Genomic DNA, 9809 nt, shown 5'->3' on the forward strand with positions numbered 1-9809 from the left:
GCCAATCGTGACCCCCAAGAACATGTTCCTGGAGGAGGGGTGCTCCTTTCTTACAGTGACAGCACAGAGCTTCCTGCTGGCTAACAGACAGCACAGAAGCGCTGGAGACTTGGAGGCTTAATTAATTTTGTTTTAGTTTTCTCATCTCAAAATTGGAACAATGTTTTCTACCTCACAGCTGGCACTGAGGGGGAAGTGAAATAACGGTTAGAAAACACCTGACACGTCCTAGCCATCAAGTTTCTTCTCTTCGTGTTTGGAACATCAACCCACTCTGTCATCTTGAGGGATGACTCTACCATCTGTGTGCTCTGTGTCGTAGCAGAGAAAGTATGCAGGACTGTATAGAGAACAAGTGCCTCTCAGAAGTGCTCTTTGGTAAAAGGCTAATGGGACCTATAAAGGAACAAGAATTTTATTTTATTTTATTTATTTATTTTTTAATAAATTTGTTTATTTTTAATTAATGAATCACCATGAGGGTACAGTTACGGATTTATACACATCTGTGCTTATGCTTCCCCCATACAAAGTTCGGGAACCCATCCCTTCACCAGTGCCCATATTCCACCACCAGTAAACTCAGCATCCCTCCCATCCTCCCCAATCCCATCTCCCCCCCACCCTACCCTGTCACTGTGGCAGGGCATTCCCTTCTGTTCTCTCCCTCTAATTAGTTATTGTGGTTTGCAATAAAGGTGTTGAGTGGCCACTGTGCTCAGTCTCTAGCCCTCATTCAGCCCGCAACTCCCTTCTCCCACATGGCCTTTGACTACATTATAGTTGGTGATCCCTTCTCTGAGTTGCCCTTTCCCCAGAATGTGAGGCCAGCCTCCTAGCCATGGAGTCAACCTCCTGGTAGTTGTTTCTACAATTCTTGGGTGTTAGTCTCCCACTCTGTTATTCTATATGTCATAGATGAGTGCAATCTTTCTATGTCTGTCTCTCTCTTTCTGACTCATTTCACTTAGCATGAAACTTTTCATGCCGATCCACTTAATTAAAAAATTTGTGACCTCCTTTTTTCTAACAGCTGCATAGTATTCCATTGTATAGATGTACCAAAGTTTCCTCAACCAGTCATCCGAGGAACAAGAATTTTAAAACTCTGTGCTTGGCAGAATAAAATAAAATAGAATAAAATAAATTTGTCATTACAAATTAGGACACGATCGAGCTGCCCTTGAAATTGAAAGGGACTTCCATGGGGTAGACTGAGGCTTATGTGCAGAGGGTCCCATCCCAGGGACATATCGTTCTAGACTCCTGTAAGGATCTTGCTTACTGACCCCAGATAATACTGAAATCTTAGAACTTTTCGGCTCTTCAATACTCTTTGTTAGGGCTCACCCCAAACTTAGGCAGGCAACAAATACTGAAATTCAGTTATTAATGAAAATGTTACATCCAAAAAGCTGCAGCATTGAAAGGTAATCAAAGAGAGAAGAAAAGAGTAGCAGAGGATGAGAAATGTCCATGTCAGTTAAGCTGTAATTAGAAAATCACAATATCATGATATTTGAATTGAACTTTCCCTCACTGTGAGATTTGTTATACAGGGAAGTTTCAAGCATTTCAGATAAAATTCAAAGAAGTTGAACATGAATTATGAAAACAATGAAGGAGCTGGGAGAGCTGATTTATGAGGGAAGATGAAAAGATACTGTGGACAGCGTGGCTGACTGAAGAGCAGATCCTCTAATAACTATGCATTCTTGAAGTGCATAAGCACTAAGAAAAAAATAGTAAGTTTGGGGGTGTGGAAAACATGAATAATGGAATCAATTAAGTACAGGAAAATAGGCTGAATATAAAATTTAAAATACCTATTTCTGGATGTTTTAGATGTGCCTCTTGAGATACTTTCAGTGTTAAATATTTTCTTAATATTTTCAATCTCTTTATTTAAATAAAAGAAGCAAAAGACTCTGGAGGGTTTTGTTTGAAAGACTCAGTGGTTGGATCTGGGGCGATAATCTTCAAGAGGTATGTCCATATAGCCGCTGGTGGGCTCCCAACTCACAGCAGGGTTTCTGGGGATTCTTTTCGGTCCCCGAGAGGGAAGCTGTGGGTCTTCAATGCCATGGTCAGGGTACATAGCCACTTCTCAGGGCGAGTCTGGTTTCCTTCAGGAATGGGAAACTTCAGAAGTCTAAGAGCACGGTTGCTCAAGGCCCTGATTGAGGAGACAGAAGCCACCAACTCAACTGACAATTAGGCAGGGATTTGGGAATCCCAGGCTGACTGCCACAGGCTGAGCACACACCTGGATGACTGCTAGTTCCTCAACTGTTGAGCTCCAGAGTGAACATTTCTTGTGTGAGCTCAGGAAAAGGTCCGTGTTTTCTTTTTCTTTTCTTTTTTTTAATTGAATTACCATGAGATATAGTTACAAAGCTTACATGTTTGAGTTTTGGTCATACAATAATGGAACACCCATCCCTTCACCAGTGCACATTCTCTACCACCAAAATTCCCAGTATACCCCGCCCCCCATCCCTCGCTCTACTTTGATTACCTTCACTATTTCGACACCAGTCCCACCGTTATTATTTGGAATTTTCCCGCCAACACTCAAATCTGCCAAAAGACAATGGCAGACAATTTATTTTGTATTGCTTGTTATAAATAGCTCCTTAAATTCTAAAATTTGAGATAATTAGGGTCTGGAGAGATCTCTGCAGTGAGCTGCTGGAATCTGAGATTCTTTTGTATGTCTCTGGATCATGGCCATTAAGGAGCTTATATAGTAGCTGGAGGCAGTTCGTGGGTGTCATCTCAGGGTCCCATGGGGCTGAGGGATGAAGGACCAGCCCATCCCCTATCCTGAGCAGCATTTGCCATTACTGCTCCTGCATACCTGGGCTTCTCATTGGGTTCTGGAAGATGGCAGCCACCAGAATCCCTAGGGGGCAGGTGAGGGACAGCACCTGCTCCCCCCTGCAGTAGCCCAGTGTAATTGGCCTGGTGCAAAGTCTGGAGGCATCTCTGCAGTGAGATGCTCGGTTCTGAGATTCTTTTGTGTGTCCCCAGGTCCATGTTGTCTTTCTTCTTCTTTTTTAATTGAATCACCATGTGGAAAGTTACAAAGTTCTCAGGTTTATATCTCAGTTATACAATATTCAAACACCCATCCCTTCACCAGTGCCCATATTCCACCACCCACCAAAAACCCCAGTATACCTCCCGCCCCCGCCTCCCTACCCCCAACTGCATAACTGATGAATTTCACTTCATTTTCTCTTTACCTTGATTACATTCCATATTTAAACACAAAACTCACTATTGTTGTTGGAGTTTCCCCCCAAGAAAGAAGCCCTACTACCAAGGAAGCATTTGATAATTAGCTTTCCATTGCTGAGAATGAGGAGATATGTAGCCCCACTGCTTCAAGTACATAACTCTTTTTTCCCCCTTTTTCCTTTTCCTTTTTTTTTTATCCCCCTTCCTGAGCCTCATAATATGGTGGATGCCACGCTGCGTTTCTCCCCGAAAATGGGAAACAACCGGGAAAGAGGAATATTTCCTCTTCTTGGCCGGCATGGGGATGTTGCTCAGTCCAGAGAAATGGCTGCTACTTTGATTACCTTCAATATTTCAACAAAAAACTCACTGTTATTATTTGAAGTTTCCCCCCCAAGTCAGACCTGCTAAAAAGGAACCGTTTCACATTGCTGACAATTAAGAGATGTTAAGTCGGTTTTGGATTTCTGTATAAAGTCCAGGGAAAATTCTGCCAGAAATTGCATAGCCCATCTCACAGTCCCAGTGCATTGCTGTAAGAAGCTGCGCTGGATGCCCAAATGTGTTAGGTCTCTGGAATCAAAGTCTTTAAGGGCAGAGAGTCTGTTTCCCTCTCAGCAGCTCAGGATTTATCTGGGCCAAGGGCGTGCTGGTTACACCCACTTCCCATGATTTCCTAGGAGCCCCAAGTGTAAAAACCGTATACCTCTGGGTTAGGAGTCTTAGAAGATGGCTCCTGCCATGTGGATATTGCTGCTGCCACCATTTTCCATGCAGAAAGACAGGGTGGAGAGGAAAGATCCATCCCCGGGCAGCACGGAGTTGTAGCCCAGTTCACAGTCCCAGTGCATTGCTGTAAGAAGCTGCGCTGGACGCCCAAATGTGTTAGGTCTCTGGAATCAAAGTCTTTAGGCACAGAGGTCACAGGTCCATGTTTTCTAAGGCTAAGTTTCTGCTTTGTGAAATGGGGCAGTTGCTGAATTGCTAGGCTTGTAGGATGATATTAGGGTCGTATTTATGAACTCAGACCCATATCCAACTGAGAAAACATGCAGCAAATCTTACTGATGACTGTTGTTCCTAGCCCACCCTCTCTCCTGAGCGTGCCCTTCATCACCACAGCCTTGGGTGAGGGCCCTCAACAGTCCTTTGTGGGGGAGCAAAGGGTCAGAAGATAATGTTATTATTCTCTGAGAAGGTCTGGGGTATCTCATACCTATATAGGTTACAGGAAATCCACCATAGTCTAACACAGTGTTTCTTTTTTTTGCTTTTTTTGTTCTAATTTTTAATACTATATTTTTATAAATGTTTATTAAAATATAATCATTTTTACATAGTATTCATTTTAGAAATTTTAAGAACCTTATCTTCAATTACAATGTTATATGCATTCTTTTTGAATATTTAAAATATATGACCTTTGTATTCTTTATCAGAAAAAATCTGGTTGTTTTCTTTGAAAGCAAACCAACTCCACCTATTATGTTTCATATATTTGTCTATCAAGTTCTTAAAGAAACAATCTGCAATTTACAAAAGACATTACTTTTTCTTGATGAGCATGTCACATGAAAATTTCTGCACATAAATAAGTATCTGTTAAACAGAAACATGGAATTTACATGCTTTATCATGTAGTTTCTTTCAGAATGAATTTTATTATCTCTTGAAGCTCCCAAAGTCTAAAGTAATCATATCTCTTTGGTTTAATAGGTAAAAAAATTCATTGGATTGGGTTTTAGAAATCTGATTCAATTCTTAGCTATATGAGGAATAACTGTAACAATGGGAAATTCACATAATCATTCTGCAGCCTTCCTTAGTCATAACTAAAAATTAATGCCTAAGAGCCAAGCAGTTGCTAGACATTAGAGATAGAATGATGAACATGATAGAAACAGTTTATGCACATGTCTTTAGAGGCTTAAACTCTGGAAAGGTGGGATGTTTAAGCAAATTGCTTCAAATCTTATTGTGTGGTTTGAGTATTACATCAAATTCTGTAGCCTGAAGTTAATATTATACTAATTTCCATATTATCTTGAAAAAAGCTGTAAAATATTAAAGATTTCTGAAGTGAAAATTTGTAAAATAGCTTAATACAGAAGTAGGTTTTACAAATTGATTTCTGAAGATGAAACATTTTTAGAATTATAAAATCAAATGTTTTGAAATATTTTTTTTCTTGCACTTCTATTACCATTTTTAGAATCCCGATTCTCTTATCTGAAGCTTTTCATGCATTCAGATATTTTGCATGATGTCCGATGTGATCATTAATAAAGGTTGAAATGAAGTAGTAGCTATGATAATAACCCTCTTGTAATCTAATAACCACGGAGATTTTCTTTTCTGTGTAGGCTGCTATGAAATTATCAGGTAATAACTGTCCATCTGAAAGAAACTGGTCATCTTTTCCTTGGTCAACTAGTATGTCCAGCTGAGAACCTGGATAAGAAGTCACAAGATGGGTAGCATCGTAACTCTTCCATTTACTTTGATCTGTTCCCAAGTATCCACCAAAGGCTTTTTTGCCCCAAGGACACAGCACTGGATTACAAATTAGAGCAAATGCTGACACAGATTTATATTTTCCAGGATTATTCAAAGTACAAATCAGAGCTCCATGGCCTTCCATTGAGTGGCCAAAAATGGACATCCTTTGGGGATCCACTGGAAAATTGGCATTTCTGAGCTGGGGAAGCTCCTCTGTTACGTAAGAATACAGTCTGTAGTTAGTTTTCCATGGATTTTCAGTAGCATCCACATAAAAACCAGCACCCGTACCAAATTCCCAGCTCTCATCTTCTCCTTTAATATTGCAGCCACGGGGGCTGGTATCTGGAGCAATGACAACAAGGCCATATTCTGAGGCAGCTTGATGATAACCAGATTTTGATATAAAATTTTGTTCTGTGCAAGTTAAACCAGAGAGCCAATATAGTGCAGGGCATTTTGCAGTTTCTGCCTTTGGTGGCAAGTAGATAGCAAATTTCATTTTGCACTTCAGTTCAACACTGTCATGTTTAAATACTTTCTGCAGCCCTCCAAAGCACTTGCTACTGGAAATCTGTTTCAATGCCATTCTTCTCCTCGGGCAAAAGCAGCGTGGATGCTCGCGGCGCTGGCGGAAAGGCCTAACACAGTGTTTCTTAATGCTCATGACTTCCCCACCCCTTCCAAACTTGTTTCTTTCCTGTGCTCCCTTAACCCCTATCCTATCAGTTGTTTCCTAGTCTCATTTAGTGGCCCCCACTTTCTGATTTTTCAATTGTATGTCCTTTGAGTTAACCTTGGGGACCACAGCTCCTTGGTCCCTGATTGAGAAATGTGGGGGGCTGACATAGCTGAATAACATTACTGAAAGAGAAATTTAGCCTTACTATATTTCATTATGAATAATTATCACTTTGGTTATTTCTCTCCTCTCAAGACTTAATTTTCAGGTTTTATTTGCCTTCTTTCTGTTTCAAATTTCAAAAATCCTTATTTGTATTTCCCTATGATTTTGTGATTCCTGGTCTCACTAGGAGCTCCCCAACTCCTTCCTGGAAGAAATCAAGATAGGAGCAATTAAGTGAAATGCATGCCAGTGACAGTGAAGAGGGAGACTGTCTACTGTTTAGAAACATGCCCATGGCATTAAAGAACAGAGATGTACAAGGCTATGAAGGAGGCCGACTCCCCCTGGGGAGAGGGAAGGGTTGTTGGGGAGGGAGAGTCCTGTTTGGAGATGGTAGGGTGTAGGTGACTTCCTGTTTGTCCTGAGGGATCCTGGGAAAACTGACCTTAAGAAAGGCTCTGAAAAACAGCATGGGGACTCTGAAGGTGATGCGAACTTAGAAGCACAGTTGGCTTCTGCCTGTGTTCCTTAGGCCTTGAATCTTTGCGAGGCAGGCTGTATCTCTGATAGAGCTAATATTAGTTCTCTCTGGTAGGAATCTTGTCTGTCCTCATTATTTGCTTTTCTGGGAACTCGTTGTACACACAAGGGTTCTCTGAACAGCTTTGACATCCACAGTTTTTGACACTAAATGCTTTACAAGCATTGTCTAGAACCAATCTCACGACTTCTTTTTAAATGTTTTAATTTTTTCCCCCTAAGCCCTGGGTGGGTGCTTCTCACAGAATCAAAGGGGAAACATGTTCCAAAGGTAGAGAGTCGATTCTCAGGTTCAGGATGTAGCAAAGTGACTTGCGTGGGTTTCACCCATGGCTGGCTTAGGAAGGCTGGAAAAGGAGGCTGGAGGAACTAAATCCTGGCTAGAGAAAGGCTTCTGGAGTAGACTGAGGAAAGAGCTCAGACAACACACAAGGTGAGGTCCGCTTGCCGGCCATTGGCTACCTGGGCCACGAGTGAAGTTGAGGAGTGGATGACTGGTTCACGGCAGTGAAGGAAGTCTCATGGGAAAACTGAGGCACAGAGAGCAAATGTCTGTATTCATGCCACAGAGCTGGCAACTGGCAGTGTGGCTTCAGGCTGAGGTCCATCCTACCCAGGGGGCCTGTCCTTGGCCGAGCCAAGGACTGATGCTTCCAGTTTCTTGTGTTTGGGCTACTCACCGCAGTGGGGCAAATTCCTCACTTGCCCATAGAATTTTGTTTTCCTTTCCAAATTCTCAGTACTTCTGAGGTCCACAGTTATTTTTGTTTGTGTTCTTTTATTATTGGGAAGCACAGCTGGGCCATGCCTGTGGATACCTAGTAATTATTCCAGGATCTAGGTGCAGGAGTGACACCCTACGGCTGCTGGAGGACCATAGACATGGCAGGGAACTGAACCTGCACTTCAGTGTGCAAGGCTAGTGTCTGAACCCCTGTACTATGTCTCCAGCTCTTCGAGGCCCAATTTTAATTCATGTTTCCTCTGGGTGAAGTTGAACCTGGCCGATCCTTTTAGGGGTGACTATTGGGAGCACCCTCATTGCCAGGGACGAACGCTGGGCTTCGAGAGTGCACCACGTTTGCTTTGGAATTGGCCTGGTGTGGTGACTTTGGACAGTTCTGAGTCTCTCTTGACACAGGACCAGCCAATTTCCAGGGAATGTGGTTCTGACACTCTTTCAGGGCTGAAGGTACTTTGAGTCCCAGGGAGGCTGTTTGAGAAAGGGAGGCTTTGGGATAGGCCTCCAGCCTCTCAGGAATAGTTAACTCTCAGGCTTTGTATCAATTTTGTCGCTAATATCTTTTCCTCCCCAGCCCACAGGCTGCTCTATCTAGACAAGTGTGGGGGTAGAGAATTAAATCAGCCTCACATCAGGCTGTCAAACATCTACTTCCAGATCCCTTAGTCTTATTCCTGCTGTATTTGAAATTGTGTGTGTTTATGTGTGTTTGGGTGGGTAGGTATAATTGTCCACTTGCTTTTTAATCAAACTCACACTTAGGGAAAAATGGTCTCCAAGCTTTCATCTGAAGTGTGGGGAAGATCACTTCTTGGGAAGGGGACCAGGTAGAAAGAGAGCTGGAATAATACTGTAGTTCCTACTTGCATATCTTTTTTTTCTCCTGGGGTGCAATAATTGACCCTGTAGGGGGTGATATTTTAAAGGGGGAGGGGCTCCAAGGATTCATAAAATTATTTTGTTGAAGTTGCAGCTGTTGAAAAGTTGCCTAAATACTTAGGACTTCATAAGTTCAGCAAGAGTTTTGTAATTTGCTGTTCTGCTCTTACTTCAGGAACCTTGACATTTAAGATGAAGAAAAGGGAATAATTATGTAAGTTAGAAAATTAACAAGCGCTGTGGCAGTTCACAAAATACCTGAGCTGAGTGAATCTGAGTGCTGGTGTTGGGAATTCAAGAGTAAGAGAGAAGGCATTGCCAGAGACGCTGATTCTGTGGGCCGAGGAACGGAGACCAGCAGTTATCCCTGATGTAGTCACAAACGCCCTGGCACAAAGATCTATCAGAAATGTCCTGGGCCAGAGAGACAGCCAGAGAAAAGATGCTTGCTTGCCCTGCATGCAGCTGACCTCCCCCCGCCCATTTGATCCCTGGTACTGCATATGGTCCCCTGAGCACCACCAAGGTTAGTCCTGGGCACAGAACCAGGAATAGCCCCTGAGCACAACTCCCACCCCTGCAAAAGAAATGTCTCCAACTCTTGTGCAAATTGAAATGGTATAATCCTGGACTCCTTAATTTCTATGGGCAAACTTTGCCAATAACCGTTCTGGTGTCTCTGTGCCCACTCTCACTGTTCTTGCCCACTTCTGGTCATCTCTGGAGGTTTATTATGGTCTCCAGCTCTTCCTGCCTTCTCCTGTCTCTGTCCTGCAAACACACAAGTGCTTTTTCAAGTGGATTTAAAACCAGATCTTAACTTCCCTGTTGAGAATGCTTACCTGCTGTTCACAGAATGACATACCAACCTTTTGAACAAGGTTTTTAAGGAGTTTGAGTATCAATATCTAATGAATGAATGGCCATATTAATTTATTCATTCATTTGATAGCTGTTTACTGAATGCTTCATGAAAAAAACCAACCTATAAATAAGGCAGCTCTTATCCAGGTGAGGACTCAGTGAGGACTAGCTGAGAATAAGAAGAACATGGAAAAA

General features: G+C 42.3%; 1 protein-coding gene across 1 annotated transcript; it reads right to left on the reverse strand.

Moving 5' to 3' along the window:
* Positions 1-5482: 5482 nt before the first annotated feature.
* LOC101548059 (S-formylglutathione hydrolase-like) lies at positions 5483-6331 on the reverse strand. Its single transcript, XM_055144879.1, has one exon. The coding sequence runs from the start codon at positions 6329-6331 to the stop codon at positions 5483-5485; it is 849 nt and encodes a 282-aa protein (XP_055000854.1).
* Positions 6332-9809: the final 3478 nt, after the last annotated feature.

This window comes from Sorex araneus, chromosome 7 (assembly GCF_027595985.1).
Source record: "Sorex araneus isolate mSorAra2 chromosome 7, mSorAra2.pri, whole genome shotgun sequence".
NCBI lineage: Eukaryota > Metazoa > Chordata > Mammalia > Eulipotyphla > Soricidae > Sorex > Sorex araneus.